The sequence below is a fragment of the Zootoca vivipara genome, chromosome 7 (assembly GCF_963506605.1).
Source record: "Zootoca vivipara chromosome 7, rZooViv1.1, whole genome shotgun sequence".
Classification (NCBI taxonomy): domain Eukaryota; kingdom Metazoa; phylum Chordata; class Lepidosauria; order Squamata; family Lacertidae; genus Zootoca; species Zootoca vivipara.
Genome location: NC_083282.1, coordinates 33,053,421 through 33,074,003, shown reverse-complemented (window position 1 = coordinate 33,074,003; position 20,583 = coordinate 33,053,421). Strand labels below are relative to the sequence as shown.

The 20,583-nt window shown below is 39.6% G+C and overlaps 1 protein-coding gene across 2 annotated transcripts in view; it reads left to right on the top strand.

Annotated features, from left to right (window-relative positions):
• The window catches only part of LRRC7 (leucine rich repeat containing 7), a 108,917-nt gene that overhangs the window by 72,938 nt on the left and 15,396 nt on the right, over nucleotides 1-20,583 (top strand). Inside the window, exons 15-21 of one of the 2 annotated variants that reach the window (XM_035122021.2) lie at nucleotides 2,263-2,313; nucleotides 3,521-3,721; nucleotides 5,090-5,201; nucleotides 6,501-6,681; nucleotides 8,391-10,068; nucleotides 15,161-15,310; nucleotides 19,604-19,723. In XM_035122021.2, coding sequence (XP_034977912.2) covers nucleotides 2,263-2,313; nucleotides 3,521-3,721; nucleotides 5,090-5,201; nucleotides 6,501-6,681; nucleotides 8,391-10,068; nucleotides 15,161-15,310; nucleotides 19,604-19,723 — 2,493 coding nt within the window. The remainder of the gene's footprint in view (nucleotides 1-2,262; nucleotides 2,314-3,520; nucleotides 3,722-5,089; nucleotides 5,202-6,500; nucleotides 6,682-8,390; nucleotides 10,069-15,160; nucleotides 15,311-19,603; nucleotides 19,724-20,583) is intronic. The other variant, XM_060276820.1, reaches the window with a different exon arrangement.

Here is a 20,583-nt window from a genome sequence, read left to right as displayed (position 1 = left end):
TTGAGATCTTATTCTGTTTCCCTCTTTTATCCTACAGATATCTGAGAGGGGGGAAACTGCCTTACTCTTCATATAATCGTCAAACAAAAATAACACTTTATTAAAATGAAAAGTAAGATTGGGTTGTATCCAGGGCGTCCCTCTGCTGAAAGAAGGTTCTTTGATCCAGTGGAGGTGTCTATGAGCCGAAGGGAAGGATGTGTTTTCCATATACTCCCCCTTTCTTCTGCAGTCCCTTATGCTACTTACTTAACTGTTCCAAAGGATTTCCTGTTGAACAAATTTGGGGGAGCTGCACAGAGAAAGGGGAATGAGCTAAAATCGCCTTTGCCACTTTCCACTATCATGAGCATCTGCTGGATCAAAAAGCATACTGTTGCAAAAATGAGCAATGTATGTATGGACGCAGTTAGATATCAATCCATTGTATCTGATTTTTTGTGGTTATTCCTTTAATAGAAAGCAACACAAAATTGTATTGGTAGCTGTCTAGGACACACACACTTATGAGGGTACTAAGAGTACATTTTCGTACAGGAGAAGGGCAAAAGATGTTTTAAAGCAGTGAAGAAGCTAAGTAGTTCCATGTTAAGCCATAGCCTGTGTTATTTCACTTCCCATATTTCTAATGTTATATAATTGAAAATCAAAATACAGTCATTTCCAGTAATGTTGCCTTTATGTCTGAAAAGTTTGAACTAATCAATGAGACTGTGCAATTAAATGACATATGTATAGATGTCAGTAAATGCATTTTAATAGCTTTGTTCATTTCAGCTTCCATTTTCTTTTTAGTAAACAATTTAAAAAAGAAATCTGTATATAAAAATATGGTTCTATCTAATGCTGAGTAAGCAGAAAACAGCTCATACAATGGCTCCTTCCTACAGTCCTGTACTCCTTCACAATGCTTCTCTAGAAGGTCCTGAGCAGTGTGGTCTGTATCATGTAGTAGGGGGAATTGACATAAAACCAGGCAGAAGAATCTTGTACCAACAGCATGCAAGATTCCTCTGCCTGATTTGGCGTGTTTCCCCTCTTCTACCATAGTCATCTGCAACACACTCAGGAGGGCTCTTGGCCTTCTCAAGGGGCTCTTGTGTTGAGGGTCTAGGTAGCTACAGTGGGGAAGAGGAGAGGGAAAGATCCATTAAGCTTGCATGCCCTTCTGCTTACAACCTTCATTTTAATTTTGCCAGGTATACTTTTGCTAAAAAATAAGATAAACTGGGTTTCAAAACTTTTGATGTCATGCTAGGCAGGTGAACTTATGTTCAGCTGATCACAGTTTTTTGATTCATAGGATAAAGATAAGCATGTTTCTGAATGGTGGTAAAAAATTAATTTTATCATTTTTTGTTGATTCACAAACTAGAAAAGTGTTCTATTCGCCTGCATCAGGGGTAGATAACCTTTTGCACTCAAGAGTTGCATGTGGCAATGGTCAGGGGATACATAGCAGTAATAAGTGGGCCTGAAAGTGGTGGCTGTGGGCAGGATCTGGGCTTCTCTCTCTCTCTCTCTCTCTCTCTCACACACACACACACACACACACACACACACACACACACACACGTACGTACAGGTGCATATACAATACCCACTTTCCCCCCAAAATAAAGATGAAAATCCACGGGAGTGCTGTCAATAATATCAGTGTAAAACCAATTTTAATGTGTTAAATAGATTTTTAAATGCCACACTGGTGCTACATCTTTACAGTACTGAACATATTTAAAAGAAATCATGTTAAATGTTTCTGTTATATTAATTATATTTATTCTATCTTAAAACATAATCAAATAGTTACAGGTCAGTTCAATACTTGGGTGTTTGGAGATGATTCTCTTATATGTTTATCCAGTAAACATGCAAGTAATATTGGGGCTCACAGTGTTTAAAGCGCATACAAAATTTCTTTGACATCATGGCTATCTGTGTATTGCAATATCAACTGCAGGCACCTGTCTGTTTGGCTGATATGAAGACATTTCCAGAGTGGTGAAATAATCATTAATATTAAGGGCACGGTTCTCAATGAAATGTGTGCCCTGTGATTGGTTGATTGCATATTCATCTAAGTTTCATAAGATTTGGTTTGTAATTTTATGTTATTTTAAATTATACATTTGGTAATAGATCTTACTATTCATAATAACTTTATTCTGATGAGTCTTGTGAAATTTGCTTTTAGTCAAGTGTATCATTGTTTGCTGAAATGAATTTGACAGTAGAAATTAAAAAAGAAATTCTTCTATCCAGGAATATTGCACTTTGGAAGGTTTTTATCCCCAGCGGCATGCTACTTCTGAGGTAACTTTAAATGTGAAACATAAAAGACCATGAATAGAAAGGGAGTCTAGACTTCATTGGTAATTATCATTTTTAATATCAACTATGGGATTTTCTTCACCCTAATTCTATCTAGCACATCTGCGAGTATGTTTAATAGTGAAAGTTAATATTTACCTAAGATAAACTAACTTTACTCAAATTTCCTTACATAGTTAATTAGTTACACTGTATTCTTAGCAACCTTTGCAGTGCATGTAGTATTTGATTTACATCCCAGTTATTATTAAGGTTATGTGTAAATCTTACGTATACCATGGCCCAGGTCATGTAGAAAAGCAAGTGATTAAGTTAGACCAGCAGCAATTACATTATTTCAGCTGTAAGGCTATTAGAACAATAGCAGTACTTTATTCCACACATCACTTAGTTAGTTTTCTTACTGGAGCTGTACATTTCCTTGTAACGTAATATTTCACATTTGCTATTGAGATCCATGTTTGGATGTGCTTGTCTGTAATGCATACTTTATTATATTTCAACGCTCAGTGCTAGTTGCTACCATAGTTTGTTCTCTTCACATCAGTCAAGCTTTTTGAATGGTTGCCTATTAACTTGTGTCTGCATTTGAACCTTGGCTTTACATGCAATTTTTTCCTTTGTAGTAAAAATTATATCACACTTTTGCACAAATACACATCCATTAAACGAGGTGGGCCCCCCCCCCCCTCAATTTTTATTTAATGCAATCCATTAAAATTGAAGCGTACTCAAGTCCTATTGATTTCAGAAGGATTTAGGAACATCTAATCTTTTTTGGATTGCTCACAGTTTTTTCAAATAAGCTATCACAGTGTTGTTTTATATATCCAGAATGACTTCACCTATGCAAGTGAAGTTCCAGATTCTACTTGAGCCATTCAAATGATATTTAATAGTCTGAACATCATTTCAGTCCAAGTATTATTGCATTATACAGTTTTAGGCAAGTGGGAAGGAAATTACATTCAGTCACCAATGGATTTTATTCTGCATTCACCATGTTGTAAATGACATGGGCTTTAGCATTTCAAAGGCACAGTTTTATGTTAACATTGTCTCAAATGCCTAAATTCACTGTCTCTGTGTTTTCTGTTTTGTATAACCTTGATAATCAAAACTAGAAGTTTAATAATAATTTTTGTTTCCTATTTGTGATTTTAATTTATTTTGTTAAACGACTGCTCAGGTTGAAATAAACTTAAAGCGCTATCCAACTCCATACCCAGAAGATTTAAAGAATATGGTGAAATCTGTTCAAAATCTGGTGGGTAAACCTAGCCATGGAATGAGGCCTGAGAATGCAACACCAACTGTCAGTGCAGAACAAGCTGTGAAAGACAAATATGAGCACAAGTGGCCAATGGCACCAAAGGATATATCCGTGGAGGTAACATGACAGTGTTATTTAAAGAAATGGGAACTTATTTTAAGATCAGTAAAATACAGATCTCTTTATTCAGAGGGTTGTGTGTAAGAGTAGTAGGCTGATCTGTAACCCCTTTCTTTCCCTCCTACCACCCATTAGATATAATTTGCTTCACCTTTCAGTGCTGCCCTTCTGATTTTCTTTATTATTATTATTATTATTATTGGGCCAAATATCATGTAGTTCTCATACTACACAGAACAAAACAGGTACAGTCATACCTCTTGTTACGAATGCTGCAGGTTGCGTATGACATCGGATACGTACACGCCGAACCCGGAAGTACCGGAATGGGTTACTTCTGGGTTTGGCAGTTCGCGCATGCGCAGATGCAACAAATGACGTCATGCACATGCACAGAAGTGCCAAATCGCGCCACGCACGTGCGCAGATGCGGCACTTCATGTTGCGTACTGCTCATGTTGCGTACGGAGCTCTGGAACAGATCCCATATGCAACATGAGGTACCACTGTATTGCCAACATTGCACGACACAGAAATTGTCAGGGTTTGCTGTTGATTGTCAGGTACCAATGCTGGGGCATGGCCCAAACAGTCAAGGTTGAGGTCAGATGTCTGGTGCTCCTTGCTGCAGCACACTCTAAATGACATCCTATCTCAGGGGGAGTTGTACAGGAAGAACATGGCTTCCTGCCTGTAAACATCAAGTCCTCTCACTCTTAGGTAAACTTGCTGTATTTGCATTCATAGCATGCAGTGGCAAGAAGCTGCTTGCAATAGCAGCTCCAGGCTGTGGGCAGTTAGGTGCCTTATTTTTAAAAGTTTTAAAAACTTAAAAACTTTTTTGTTTTGTTTTTTAAAATGTGCATTTCCATGCGGAGTTTTAGGCATTTCTCAGAAATAGGGCAGAGCAGCCTTAGTTCCCTCCCCATGCACAATTGGGACAGACCAGACTAATGGGTCCATCCATGGATGCCCACAGGATTTCCTAGACCCGATACACTGTGTGGTTTGGGTCCCCTGAATCTCCCCACAATCTCCTGATAAGAACTGCTGTTTATGTGCCTATATTAACTTTACCGAGCCTCACATTGGACTGTTGCAGATATAAAAGGGGAAGGGGAGGCCTGAAAACTATCATCAGGTAGTGATCATTTAAAAAAAAAAATACTCTACCACCAACGGTACATTTGTCCAGGGCAAAATAGCTGTGAGCACAAAGCACAGAGTTAAGCTTCTTGCCTGGTCAGCATTCGTGCTTGGAAGTTTTATAATTCCATGTTCCTGATAAAAATTTGTCATTAAAGTTAAGTATCACTTGCTGGGCTATCTTTTTATAATATTCCACAATATTATTGCATTTTACAGGACCCATATGTACATGCTGTGAATGATATGAGGATAGGGGAACTTCGTCCCTCCATGACTGAAGCACCATTGTACCAACCTAAACTTGTCCTATTGGGTAAAGAGAAAAAAGGTACTAAGTCACTTTATATATATTGAACGTGACAAACAATGAAAAATGCAGAAGAAAAATGTGCTCAACACTGTATTCTCTTTTTTACACTTGGCCAGAATCAAATTGGAAATTATATTTAATATGCAAAGCCAGTCAATATAGATGCACAGCTATCTACAGTATATTTCTCTCCTACCCCTTTTCCTTAGACTACTAGCAACTTTAAATGGTATAAAAAGGGCAGGTCCCAGTTTCCTGGGGACCTTGGACACAGGGTACCACTGGGCCTCTTGTCCCATCCTTTACCTCCTCAAACTACACTCCCTTCCATTCTTGGTCCCACCCCATACCTTTTCTGTCTGCCAGCTTACATACGCAAATATTTCTGTCATCCTCCTTTTTGCCTCAGCTTCTGTTTCCTTACACCTGCTGGTATTGCTTTTTTGTCTCTCTCTCATCTTCATTTTCATTTTGATCACTTTCTTCTCCCGTGTATCACATTCTCTGCCGCTTTAATGCACCTCTCTGTGACTGTGCCTGGGGAACTGAGGCTCTTCTCCCTTCCCTGCATCACCCCTCCCCCCCTGCAACCCTCTGTGGATGCCCTTTCTCCCTCCCACAATAAATATTGTGAAATCTCCCATGTCACATTTGGTTTGGCCCTGAGTGTTGGATATAGTGTATAAAGAAGGCTATATATGTCATTAAAAATAATTGTAGATTGATACAGTCAGATGATACACCATCTTGGATGAAGATGGTTGGAAAGGGAGGAGGTAAAGGTAAAGGGACCCCTGACCATTAGGTCCAGTCGTGACCGACTCTGGGGTTGCGGCGCTCATCTCGCGTTATTCGCCGAGGGAGCCGCCGTACACCTTCCAGGTCATGTGGCCAGCATGACAAAGCTGTTTCTGGCGAACCAGAGCAGCACACGGAAATGCCGTTTACCTTCCCACCAGAGCGGTACCTATTTATCTACTTGCACTTTGACGTGCTTTCGAACTGCTAGGTTGGCAGGAGCTGGGACCGAGCAACGGGAGCTCACCTCGTCGCGGGGATTCGAACCGCCAACCTTCTGATTGGCAAGCCCTAGATTCAGTGGTTTGAACCCACAGCGCCACCCGCATCCCACTGCTGTACAAATGTCTTAGGTGTCTTTGAACATCCCAGGGATAAGTTCATGGCTGGCTATATTTGTATGATATAGAAGTGGAAATCACATTTCTCTGCTAATTACAGTAGTTGTTGTATATATGTCTCTGTGTTCAATCTTCTATTCAACTATTAATTTCATATTTCTTTCTGTGCTTGTTTTAGAATCAACAGATGAATCTGAAGCAGATAAAGTTCACTGCATGAATAACAGTGTTTCTTCAGGCACCTATTCAGACTATTCACCTTCACAGGCCTCTTCAGGGTCTTCTAACGCTCGTGTTAAAATGGGGTCCTTGCAGACTACAGCTAAAGATGCAGTGAATAATTCTTTGTGGGGTAACAGGTGTGTTTACTTTGTAGACCCCACTTGAAACACTGAATCTGACCATAAAGACATCTCAGACAGCCAAAAGTACAAAGAGCTTAAATAAAAGATGATGGTGGTGATGATGATATGAACCCTCGTATTAAAACAAAAACAAAAACAGACAGGAACGTCACTAGGGCCAGACTAGCAGAAGGAGGAGCATGATTGAGATGCCTTTATTTTCTCTTTGAACTAGCAGTGCTTCCTAGGACACCTCTGTGACTACGTGACATCATGTCTCAGGAAGTACTGCTAGGCTGTTAGCTGGTATACTACAAGTGCACACAAGACTTCTAAGAAGTCTGGCATTGCATACAGTTGGAGAAAACCTGCTGCACTTGGAACAACATCACACTGGCACTACTGCAAATAAGGGAAGCATTGTGCACAAAAAGGTAAGTGTTTCAGCATCCCTGCCCCCTCAACAGCTGGAAAGGGAGAAGAGCAGAGCATCCAGAGCAGAGTAACTGCTCCCCCACAACTAGACATCTCTGCAGAAAGGCCCATGTTTGGAGGCGAGAGGAAGGGCACCTTTTCCCATGTCAAGGCCCAGATGAATTATGCCTTAGGGGGGGAAATTACTCCGGCAACTTCTACCCAAAATTCAGGTCTATCTGCAAACTTTCAGAGTATATTACAATAATTGAATAGCAGTTCGCCCATCTTACCCATTTTTCAGCTGACAAGAATGAAAGAGGTACAAAATGATTACGTGTCATCAAGGTTTTCTGTACTGTCCACATTTACTCCATTGCATACAGAGTCCTATATAAGCAACTTTATCCCACCATAAATACAGACTCTGTTTTCAAAGAGACTTTAACTTTGCTTGCAGGCTCAGTGCTATGTGCTTATTATCTGTCACTAGCATAGAGATTTTTATACCAGAGGTTTTTTTTGAGGCAGATTTTTAGATTTATGCAAAGCCATTTTCATATACTGTACATATAAATTGTGATATTTCTCTTTTTGTGTGCTTTCTCTTTCTTGGACATTGCATTAAAAAAATATTGATTGCAAATCAATATTGGGTTAGGAAACAATCCAGACAAGGTGAAGAATGCTGAAGTTCCATTGATACAAAGGGAGGAGTTAAGCACTTCATTGAGATTTAAAGAGCTTCACCTTGCCTTGATTGGCTTTCCTATAACTTGCTTATACAAAATATTTTCTGAACTTTTAATACTGAAGCAAATCATTTAAATATTTGGAGATAAACTGAGCAAATGAAATAGGGTGATATCCAATTGTGACATCTTGCTTGTGCAGTAGACTTCTGACCACACAAACAGGAGCTTCCTCCCTCACTTCCCCTTTGCTGCCCCTGTACATGCCCCAAATCTGAAAGTTCTGAAAGTTAAAGAACTGTCCAAGGCAGATTGAGGGTACTTGGTGGGCTGCAGGGGGGAGGAGAGGAAAGGGAAGTCAACACCTTTTTGTTTGTTTGGCTGCCTGCCTGCCTGTCTGTTTGTTTTTACTTCAGATGCAAATATATCTAAAGCTTGCATGGCCAACTTGCTAAAGTTCCCAGTTTTCTTTGTTCCCACTCTAAGCAAGCTAAAGCTTCCATTCATTCATGGAATGGTTAAACAAAACATGCAATTATAGTAAGATATTTATTAGCATTTTATTCTGCTGTGATAGCTTCCTTATCTAATACAAATCTTTCTTCTTGTTTTCTCCAGGCTTGTCCAATCTTTTCCTCAGCCTCTTGAAACAAAGCCATTGCTCAGTCAACGGGAGTCTGCTCCAGCAGGAAACTTACAACAACATAACGAGAGGCGTCCAATGAGCGACACCTTTGCTGACAGCTGGAATGATGGCTCTCACTATGATAACACGGGATTTGTAGCAGAAGAGAGCACAGTGGAGAATCCAAGCGCTAACCCCCTCTTAAGCTCTAAATCGAGAAGCACATCTGCTCATGGACGCAGGCCTTTAATTAGGCAAGACAGGATAGTTGGTATCCCCCTAGAACTTGAACAGCCTACTCTCAGAAATACACCTGAATCAGAAGTGCCTCCATCAAACCCTTGGCAGAACTGGACAAGAACCCCTAGCCCTTTTGAAGATAGGACAGCCTTTCCTTCTAAGCTGGAGAGCACCCCTACCACCAGCCCTTTACCTGAAAGGAAGGATCTTGTTAAAGATTCCTCAGAAATAACGAGCACTTTTTCTCCAGGAACACCGTGGGAGTATCATGAGTCAAATGCTAACAGAAGTCTTGGTAATGTGTTTTCACATATTCACTGTCGCCCAGATCCTTCTAAAAATGTCATTTCTATCAGCAAGAGTACAGAGAGGCTTTCGCCAATGATGAGGGACTTGAAAACAAACAGGTTTAAGAAGTCACAAAGTATAGATGAGATAGACATTGGCGCATATAAAGTTTATAATATACCACTGGAGAACTATGCAGCTACTACTGACAATGCTGGTATGCATGAGAGGCCAGATAAAATGATGGGTCCAGAACATGGAATGTCTAGCATGTCCCGTAGCCAGTCTGTGCCAATGCTTGATGATGAGTTGCTGACCTATGGAAGCGTTAAGGTGCAGCAGCAGCAAAAGCCTTCTGTAACTAAAAAAGTATACCAGTTTGACCAAAGTTTTAATCCTCAAGGATCAGTGGAAGTGAAAGCAGAAAAGAGGATTCTGCCACCTTTTCAACACACTCCAGAATACATTCCCCAGCAGACTAAAACTGTCTCAAAGGATTTGGTTAGCCCAAGAGCCTACCGAGGGTATCCACCCATGGAGCACATGTTTTCATTCTCCCAGCCTTCTGTTAATGAGGAGACTGTCAACACTCAGTTCTCAAGTCAGGGATCAAGGGCTGGGTTTTTGAGAAGAGCAGATTCATTGGCCAGTTCCACAGATATGTCCATGTATAGAAGAGTCAGTGAACCGCACGAACTGCCTCAGAGCGATAGGTATAACAGACATCAGTATAGAGGACCTATGGAACGCCAAAGCAGCATGCAAGTGTCTGAATCCCAATTCCTCAAAAGAAATGGCAGGTATGAAGATGAACACCCTTCATATCAAGAAGTGAAAGCCCAATCTGGAAGTTTTCCAGTTAAAAACCTTACTCAAAGGAGGCCATTGTCTGCAAGAAGCTACAGTACAGAGAGTTATGGTACCTCCCAAACCAGGCCAGTTTCAGCTAGGCCTACAATGGCAGCTCTGTTGGAAAAGATACCATCAGACTATAACTTGGGTAACTATGGTGACAAGCCGTCAGATAACACTGATTTAAAGACAAGGCCTACCCCTGTGAAGGGAAATGAGAGCTGTGGTAAAATGCCCGCTGACTGGAGACAACAGCTACTTAGACATATAGAAGCTAGAAGGTTAGACAGGGTATGTTTGGCATTTCTCTGCAATTAATGCCTTTTAGTTTTTATATTTCTATATATCAAAAAAAATTCTGCTTGCAGTGATTAATATGTTATCCAGTAATAATTCCTGGATTTGTGTTCTGAATTAATAAACCATGAAATGTATTTTGTTACAGTTGATACATAATGAGTTAGAATTAGGGTTGCTTTGGGGAGCATTGGAGAAGTTCTTCCCTGATATACTATTGTTTTCTAAAATGCAAAAATGATAATCTCGGTCTTCCCATAGTGGGTAATTTATGAAGCTTAAAGGAAATCACAAAAATTGTTTATAATTTACATATTCACTTTATTTGCTAGCCTTTAACAGTGCATAGGGAAAATATTAAAGACAAATTCCAAAGCAAAAGTATTGGAAACATTGACTTTGGCAGGTTTAGTTAATGGAGATAATCCAAAACTCTACAGAACTCAATAGCACAATCTTCAGTGGCTGTGTTATGAATAAGTCCATGCCCTTGTGTGCACAAAGTTAGGTATGCATGTGTGAATCATCTTGATGTATCAGAACTCTTGGATCATGGCAGATATAATTAAGGATTTCCTTTAGAAAATTTAGCCATTTGATTAACAAATAAGCTACAAATACTTCTGTTCTGGTACCTGAGTCTTAAATCTATGTACTTGGAAGTAAGTCAGTTGATTTACATTTAACTTACAGTACTTCCAAGTGTGTTTAGGATAACGGGTTGAAATAGGTAAAGCCCCAACAGAGGCCAACTATAACTTATATTTTCTATGTTAGGAAGTGTTTGTCAATTAACATTTATTATTGGTAAATGTGCAGAGTAATTCATTGACATGAGACACAGTTTCCAAGGCGTGAAGAATTAAGAATGAGGTATTGTTTGAAATGGTGACAAGAAGTAAATGAATAAAACATCTTATAATATAACTGATTTATCCAAAAAGCGTTTGGAAGGAATTCTGAGAAAAACTACATACTACATGTAGTTCCATTATTTTCTTTTGTAAAAGGTCTAATATACTGTGCAGCCATTGAGGCTGCAGTTTGAAGTGGAAGACTAGTAGGAGGAAAAGAGCTTCTTAACCTTTCCACTTTATTCCATTTGCACAACTGTCACACACACACACACCAAAATGCAGGTACTCATGTTTTCCTCTAGTAAAGGTAAAAGCAACTGGAGTGGGGACTTTTCAGTGGGAGGATAGTTTGAAGGTAGAAGGATTATGAAGCTGGTCTTCCATCTCAGATTGGAATATAACTGCAGCTTTGTATAAATGGCGGGGGGCGGGGGGTCAGAAAGGAACTTAAACATTCGCCCTGTTGGCTGTTGTTTTTTTTATTTGCATCACCTTGGACTCGTTAAATGCTGTGTGTCTCGTATAGCCTTCCTCAGCCTCAGGAACCTGTTTGCCTTCAGTCAACTACTATTGGAAATAAGATGAATTACGAAAGACCAATTCATGTATAATTTTAGTCCTACAGTTCACCAAATGCTTTCATAAAATAAGTGAAATTGAGATTGGCAAATGTGGCTGTCAAAAATGCTGAAATCATTCTGGAAAATTGGAAGCCTACAGACCCCGTTCTCAGATTTGCTTTCACAAAATTACCCTTCCTTATACTCCCAGATACATACCTGTTTGTCATTCAGTGACTGCAACAAGTTATTGTATTTCAGAAATAACCATAATGGAGCAAAAAATGTAGACTGTTGCATATCTTTTGACATCACCATGTGTTTTTCAAAGAAGGTAATTGACAATTTAGCTGTGGCTCACTGAGAGCTGAACTATCCATTCAGTAATACAATTTATTTGTTTTTATTTATTTAAAGGGGATTGGAGAGCAGTCTGCCAATCAGTCTGCCAAGCGCCAATGATTGTCAGGTCTTGCAAAGCATTCTTGTATAGCTTTTCACAAGGCGCTTTGCAAGATCTGCTGATCAGATCATCATTGGGTCTTGTGAAGTCCTGTAGACAGGGCTTTGCAGGTGCTACTAGTCAGCTGATCAGCAGTACCTGCAAACTCCCTTTCGGCTGAGCAGGTCTTTGCCTGCCCCACACCTGATGTCATATAGAACAGTGAACCACTTAAACTAAAGAAAAGACAATTTCATCTGCTTAGACCTGATGTTCTCAAATTTCACCACCCACCAGGGCCCACATAAACTTGTTGAAAATTACCGAGGCTGACCAGTTGTAGAATAGTGGCCTATGGAAGTGGAGTTTGGCATGATTGGCTGGCTGACATCATTTTTCTATTGATAGCTAAACCATCTTTGGAAATGGTTTAATTATTTGGCATAGCATTTTCATTGTAGCAAGGAGTTCAATACCTCAGCTTCCCTCAAGCAAAATATAGGCATTCACTCTAGAAGTATTGCAACTCATCCTCTCCACTTTAGGCAGAGTTTGCAAATCAATCCAGAGACTTTTAAGTGGAGAAGGCTTTTTTTTCTGTATTTTTCCTTTTCCACCTCTAAATGCCTCTCAAAGTATTTTTACTCATCTACTGTAATTTCTTCCATTCTGCTTTCACACAAATCTATTCACCTTCCCTTGAACCTGCCAGTTTCGTTCTGCCTTTCACCCTGATCCTTTTATATTCACTTCTTCCTCCCAAAACAACTTTATTCTCTTTTCCCTATCCCTTCCATTATCAGTTTGTTTATTTTTAATAATGAGTGTAAATATTAACCTTTATCTCACTTTCTAAATTCCTTCAGGAGCTCCTCTAGCTGCTTCCCCTCAGAGGAGTGTGACCTCCCTTCTCTCTTTCCCACCCTCCCCAAACTTCTCCATCTCCTGGTCACTGTTATTTAGCATGCAAGGAGTTGCTAGGGCTGGCATTGGTTCAATCAAAAGACAATGGCATGGCTGGGGGTGGGGCCAGCAAGTGAGAAGGCTGTGACACTGAGGTCCTCCTGACAAAATCGCCGCAAGATAGATTTTAAAGCAAAGCTATTTGAATGAATGAATAAAAATTGCAGAAACACTAGCTGAATTATAAACCAAATTATATTTATTCTGGTGGATCCGTTAAGATCTACAGATATTTATTTAATTGGTTCAGTTTTGGAAATCAGACATCATTAAAAAAAGTGTATGAAAATTTTAGCCTGGCTTTCAGGCACATGGATTACTAAGAAAAATACAACAATAAGCCTTCAGATCAACAACAATGCATTGCAAAGCATTCTCATCTCCTAAGGAGTGGTCCTGTTCAGGCTCTTAACAGGCCTGGAACAAGAGTTTTGTTTGGAGTTCACAGGGGGAAGACAAGCGAAAAGGGATACTTTATTTCTTCCTCACATTTGTTGAAATGCTCTTTTGCTGTGCTTGGGTTTGGTGCTGGTTTCCAACCCTGAACCTGAATTCTTTAATGCTGTACAGTGGGCAGAGGGGTTTCTAGAATTAGGAAAAGGAAACCTAAAGTCTGTTGTGCATATGTACACAGATATTTGTTTGCCCGTACAAGCATATACATTTCTTTTTTATTAAAAAAACAACACAATTCTTAAATACATGTTTTCTAATATCCCAGATTTGTACAAAACAGCAGTTTTTCAAAAAGCGTGTCACTCCCAAGTCATGTGACAATTTGGAGTCTGCCATGAAAGGCTACTGCTCTTCCTCACATTTTCTTTCCCAAACTCCTGTGCCTGCAAAGGCAAATTTTATAATTTATTTTTAATGCAACTATTTTGTGCATGATTTCCCCTGCACAAAAGAGCTGTTTCAAAATACATATATTTTTAAAAAATTACTGGGAATCGACATACTTTCCTGTCAGCTGAAAGAAGCAAAATAGGGGTAGGGGGAGTGACAAGAGAGGTCATCACAGAAACATCGTGGAAACCTGCCCATGGCATTAGCGGCTTCCTTAAATCACTGAGCATTCCTAAGAGTCAAGCTTATTCCATTGATTATTGTGATTGCTTTCAGGCTAACTCTTTAGAGATCTGTGCACTACTTTATTTGCATGGACAGGTGAAGCACAGGTGTTTCAGAATCACTTGTGTACTTCCACAGCTATGCTCACTTTAAATAATGGGTGGAATTCAGAATTTCACCAAGGGGAGTGTCCCATCAGCACTGTTCTGTGACCACCCCAGAGCCAATTTCAGGGGGTGCAGGGAGAGGAGATGGGGGACAGCCCCATGGTGCAAGCAGAAGCCCTCATACAGGCTTGCACTGGTGGGACACGTTGGGTGAATATTGCCCAGTGCATTTTACTTTTTATGTTGTTTTATTTGTGTGTGTATATATATATAATCCAGAATAATTTTATTCATGAAGATCATTTGCTGACTGATCTTTTCAATTACACTGTATATAGTGCGGGTAGTTCTTATGCTGTGTAAATTCAAAATAGGTATACATCCACTACAATATATTGGGGCAGCTCTTGATAGCAGTTATTTTGATTGGTTCTTTGTGAAACTAAACCATAGCAAGCCAGGTGTTTCTATCAGATGTGAAAAACTCTGTTTACAATTTTCTTTGACTCTTTAAAACCTTATTCTCTCCAGAAATGTCTTCCATTTTTAAGAAGCATATTATATAGAGTAGAACCTCTTGTACCCAATTTATTACTTGCAGAAAGGAAATGAATATTTTATCATGTTTGTAGAAAATCTCTGGATAATACCTACTTCTGCATGAAATAAATGGCTATAGCTTTGTATTAAAAACAGTGGCTCAGTTAGTAGAGCATGAAACTCTTAATTTCAGAGTCGTGGGTTCGAGCCCCACATTGGGCAAAAGATTCCCGCATTTCAGGGGGTTGGATCAGATGACCCTCATGGTCCCTTCCAACTTCACAATTCTGTTATTCTATGAACATGAAAATATATCTTGTTTGATTTTTTTTGTCAATGTCTTTTTATGGTAATCATTTTATGTACAACTAGCACTCTATGTGCTTCTGTCTGACTCAGTGCATGCATAAAAAGCTACTTATTTCTTGGTATTGTTTGTTTGCTTAAAATGAGACCATGTGAAGTTAGTCATATATGTGCAGTATTTTCTCTTAATGAGCATGCGTGTTCATATCCTGTCACGTGGTTGTTATTTCCTCTACTCAGACTGCTGCTTATAAGCACAACACTGTTAACCTTGGCATGCTGCGCTCTGGAGGTTTGTCAGCAATGCATGCGGGCAGAAGCATGACATTAAACTTGCAGACTAAATCTAAATTTGAAAACCAAATGCATCAAGAGCTACCTCTACCGAAAGTAAGTATGAGATAGCCTGCATATATCAGACACCACACAGTAATATTTTTTCATGCCCTCCTTCCTCTTCCTTTTTAGCATTTGCATACTTTTCATGCTTGTGTCCTATATAAGCAATTCAGAAACCAAAGTTGCTAACACAACTTGCCTACTTTATATATTTGCTTCTTCAAGTAATTGGCTCACCACGTGACAGTCATGCTGCTTTCTGCTCTTTTGTTGCAGACTAATGTAGTCAATTTTATGTGAACCAGAGAAATCTGAGGGCCATGTTTCATGTTGTAGTTGGTTAATGATGTTGATGGTGTTAGAATGGTGTAGGTGTTTAATGTCAACCAAGTTCCGTCAAAAACTATGTTATCAATTAGGATGATCTCTTAGGAGCAAGGACCTACTGGTCATGAAGTTCAGTGGTCTAGTTAAAGACTGGATTATAATCAAAATAGTTCAAATGAAAATTTCAGAATGTATGTCCCATTTACATCTTTTATTATATTAGTGCATTTCTGTATGTAGACCATTGTGAAATCAGATATATGTTGTATGTACATATGTTTTGTACTTTAAGCCTCTAAGGTGGGGACATATCTCAGTAACATTTTGAAAAATATTTCTGAATCAAGCTTGAATCCATCATGACCACAAACCATTAGGCCTGTTTGTAGATTGTGTAGGTGAGATACATATGTTGGTGGAAAACCTAAGTGTGTGAAAATTAATTATAAACTGTTCTTTTAAATGTTATTGAGAGAAGAGAATGAAAAAGTGGATCTAAATTGAAACAGTCTAGATTAAACATCAAGTAATAAGTCATAGTTGGCATTCATCAATGCAGTCATTTTATCTGATGAAGATTAGACAGTGAAAACAGTAGCCAATGAAAGGTGTAAGATTGCTTCCTTTGATTATACAGCTACCTAAGCATTGTGGGGGAAGGGATTAATCAAGAAAATTTTTTGGCTAACATGTAGGGGCTGTGAGATTTCCTCTAGTCTAAATCAAATGATTCCATTATTTACCCTTATTTGATGGAGAGGGGAAGTCCTGTATCAATCCAGTTTGGTCGTCAAACTGCCATAAATGTCTGGAAGAAGGTTTCCCCAAGTTTTTTAAAAATGCATTTGTTGATGTTTTTCCAGTAAAGCAATACAGAGCTTTTTCCCAGTAAAACAATATAGCTACAAATAATTTATTGGGGCCAACAGTACCTCACAATGTAGAGTGTATTAACCTACAAAACACTCTTTTCACCACAAAGTTTTTAAAATACAGGCGATGACCATTTTGCCCAGGGACTCCATTTCCAATCCCCGCCTGCATCAGCAGAGCGTACAATACCGGTAAGTGCGCCCTGCCCTGTTACAGCCTATCCTGCCCCCCTACATCTGCCCCACTCCACCCTTGTTCTTCCCTCTTCTGGATCTGAAAGGACCCGCACTTCGCTGATCCCACGTTATTTGGACGTGCCTAAAATGGTTTCCGCCTGTACAAAACATATTGTGATATTAAAATACATAGACCTATAATGTGGGTGGCGCTGTGGGTTAAACCACTGAGCCTAGGGCTTGCCGATCAGAAGGTCCCCGCGACGGGCTGAGCTCCTGTTGCTCGGTCCCAGCTCCTGCCAACCTAGCAGTTCAAAAGCACGGCAAAGTGCAAGTAGATAAATAGGTACCACTACAGTGGGAAGGTAAACGGCATTTCCGTGTGCTGCTCTGGTTCACCAGAAGCGGCTTAGTCATGCTGGCCAAATGACCTGGAAGCTCGGCCAATAACGCGAGATGAGCACCGTAACCCCAGAGTCGGTCACGACTGGACTTAATGGTCAGGGATCCCTTTACCTTTAGACCTATAACAGTTACATAACTATAGCACTAGTTACAGGTAGGTAGCCGTGTTGGTCTGCCATAGTCAAAACAAAATAAAAAAATTCCTTCCAGTAGCACCTTAGAGACCAACTAAGTTTGTTATTGGTATGACATGCACACGAAAGCTCATACCAATGACAAACTTACCGTAGTTGGTCTCTAAGGTGCTACTGGAAGGAATAACTATAGCAGTGCAGCAATCATGAGCTGAGAAGTATTTGTAACAAAACCAAATCTCACCTACCTTGCAACAATACCATTGTGCTATTTGAACAGCATATGCATGATTGCCACAGCTACGTTCTGTATATGAGAACAACATTGTTGCTGTGACTTTCTGTTACTGTGTTGACAACCGAAGTTATATATACCCCTTTTATGAATGTCAGCAGTGGTAGCTTCTACCCATTCTGTGGCTGCTTCTTTTGGACGTCCCAGGCAAATAAGCTTTGTTTCTAGTCTCTCGGGGTTCTATCAAATCCAAACCCAGATCTAATAGGATGAGTTCCCATTTGGGATGTTCATTTGCTCAGTTTCCAAATAATAGACATTTAAGCAGGCAATATTACTGCATGAGAGGGGACACAAATAGGATTTTTTTTTATTATAAAAATAGTATCAGGCTTGAGTTTATGGTTTGCCCTTCCTTTCTTTGGCATAATTACTTCCAATATCACAAGGCACTCAAGGTGGCATACTATCCTCACAACAACCCTGTGAGGTAGGCTACGTTGAGAGACGGTTAGTGGCCCAAGGTCACCCAGTGAGTTTCTGTGCTGAGCAGGGATTTGAACCCTGATCTCCCAGGTCCTTTTCCAGCACTCTAACCACTACACCACACTTTGTGCTGTCTATGGGCAATTCTGAATTGTCAACTTGGATTCTTTATGGTTGTGTATGGAGGTCTTCAATTCTCTCTGGTGTTCTGAAATAGTTTACTATGAACATGCCTATATGGACTGTTTTGCTCCTCCCTGTGAGCGCACAAAGAAAACAAACCATGGTCCCTGTCTTAGCATTACATTTGAACCGGAGGTTGAGGTTTGTTTCGTTCAAATAACCCCGATCAGTCAGCAAGCCAAGAACAAAACTTGGCTGTCAAATGTAGTTGGGAGCAAAACTCTTGCTTTTTAGGATGTAACACTAAGCCTAGCAGCTGTGTTTTGTATCTCCACAGTGCTAGCAGACAGGAATAAAATGCCAGGAATGGTCTTGTGCACAATAAGCCATGGTTTATGGGTTACTATGACATGTGAATACACTCTTTGTGCAAATTGGAGGCCTCTTGTGCATTGAGGCTTCCTGTCCACTCCCCACTGCCGGTGTATGTGCTCAGCTCCAAAGCCTCTTAAAGCTCTTGGTCTGGGGATCCAGTAGAGGCCAACAGGTCCAGCAGCTGAGGAGGGCAGCAGCTGCAAGATAAACAAGAACATCAAATTGAATGTCTGCATAATAGAACTATTTTCCTTTTGTTAACTAAAAATGAGCCTTTTGTATTTAATTTCCATAACTAATATGAACATGCACCAATAGCCCAATATTTTCTATGATACTTTGAGAGGTTTAGTCTCAATGTTCCATTAACTATTGCAGCCTATTAACCTTTTTAAAGCCAAATACTCCAGCTTATGGATCAGACTCTTTCTTGATTAAAAGAATCACAAGTGCTTTCCTGAGCTGGAGCTTTTAAAAATGCATATTAACATGGAACAGAAAATGTTGGTAACTGTGACATTTAGAGCAATTTTCATACTGATTTCAATATCTGAGATGGGATAAAGAATATGGTTCTTTGCCATGGGATTTCCACTCTCATAGTACAATTGTCTACTAATAAGTGGACACTTTCTAGAAAGCAGAAGCATGAATATTGTATTACTATGTACATTAAAAATGTTCCTTCTGATTGATGTATTTAGTGTATGTTTAAATTTATGATGTTGCTAGTTTCTTACTAAGCACTTTTTGTGTGCATTGAAGTCTTATCCAAATATGTGATTAATTATAAAAGAGTATTGATGCTTTTCTATACAGTCATACCTCATGATACATCCGCTACATGTTGCATTTTTTTCAGGTTACGGACGCACTGAACCCAGAAGTTCCAGAACGGGTTACTTCCGGGTTTGGTGCGTTCTTAACCTGCGTGCATGCGCAGAAGCGCCTTATTGCATCACGCGTGTGCGCAGATGCGGTGCTTCATGTTGCGGCCTTTTCATGTTGCAAATGGGCCGCCGGAACAGATCTCGTTTGCAACATGAGGTACCACTGTATCTTGATAAAATGCAATAATATGTACTGTATGGATATTTCCCCATCAAAGATAAAACGAAAACAATGTTTATCAAAAAGGCTAATTTGGGGCAAATGAACTGTTGATCATTCCTCTCACTAAATAATCTCTTACCTAACATTTTAAAAATAGACCCCATCACAACAGAGCAGCATTCTAGACAATGGACAGGAAGATGTTTCTGCTGGCGGCCCATGGAATCCATATCCCCTTGGAAGGCGAGATGTGCCACCAGAAACTGTTGCTAAAAAGGTAACAACTATCACACACAATCAATACCGTATATGCGTAAATACTGCCACTCTAATCTGGTAATGATATATGCCAGTGATCTCCTATAGTAAAAAGATTGGGAATGAGTGATGGGTTTGTGAAATCACTTCACTGCCAATTTTCCTACTGTCTTTAACCATGATTTTACATTGGTACTAACATAAACATGGTTCCATCTTGACCATGAAGTGAAACTAGGGCTTCAAGTTAGTTAGGAAACCCAGTGACTCTTGGCCAGACAATGCCAAAGTTAAATTACTGGAACAATTTAGTTTTGAGGGTGGTGGAAGCTCACAGACATTCCCTAATCTTCTAATTACTATTAATTGTCTGCCAGCATTGCATCTGCGCCATTGTTTCATCCATTTTGATGTGTTTTAGCATCACTACCTTGTATGGATGGAAGGGCAGAAACAGGCTTACTTCACCTGTCAACATTTTCCTCCAATTTTTGTTTGAGAATATGGTGGTTTTTTAAAGGCCTTTTTCTTAGACGCCCCAGTATCCTTCCTCATGATGCTGTATGCAAAATGATTACCCTACATGCCAGAATCTGATTAATTCCCTGGCACTATCCATTGTTGCATTCTTTGCCAACAGTTTGTATTGTGCTGTCAGTAGAACATTCCCAGCTTGAAATAATTAACTTTTTGTGAAGGATGGTAAAAGAATATATAAAATACAAATGAAATCATGGGAAACAGGCCTACACAATGGAGATTATTTACCTAATCAGAATAAGTAATTTTGTTTTTCTACAAAAAAGATTTATTTTCAGTTCATCCATATACATTAGGAGCTGTGTTATGAATGTCTAAGCTGTGACAATATGAGGCTTT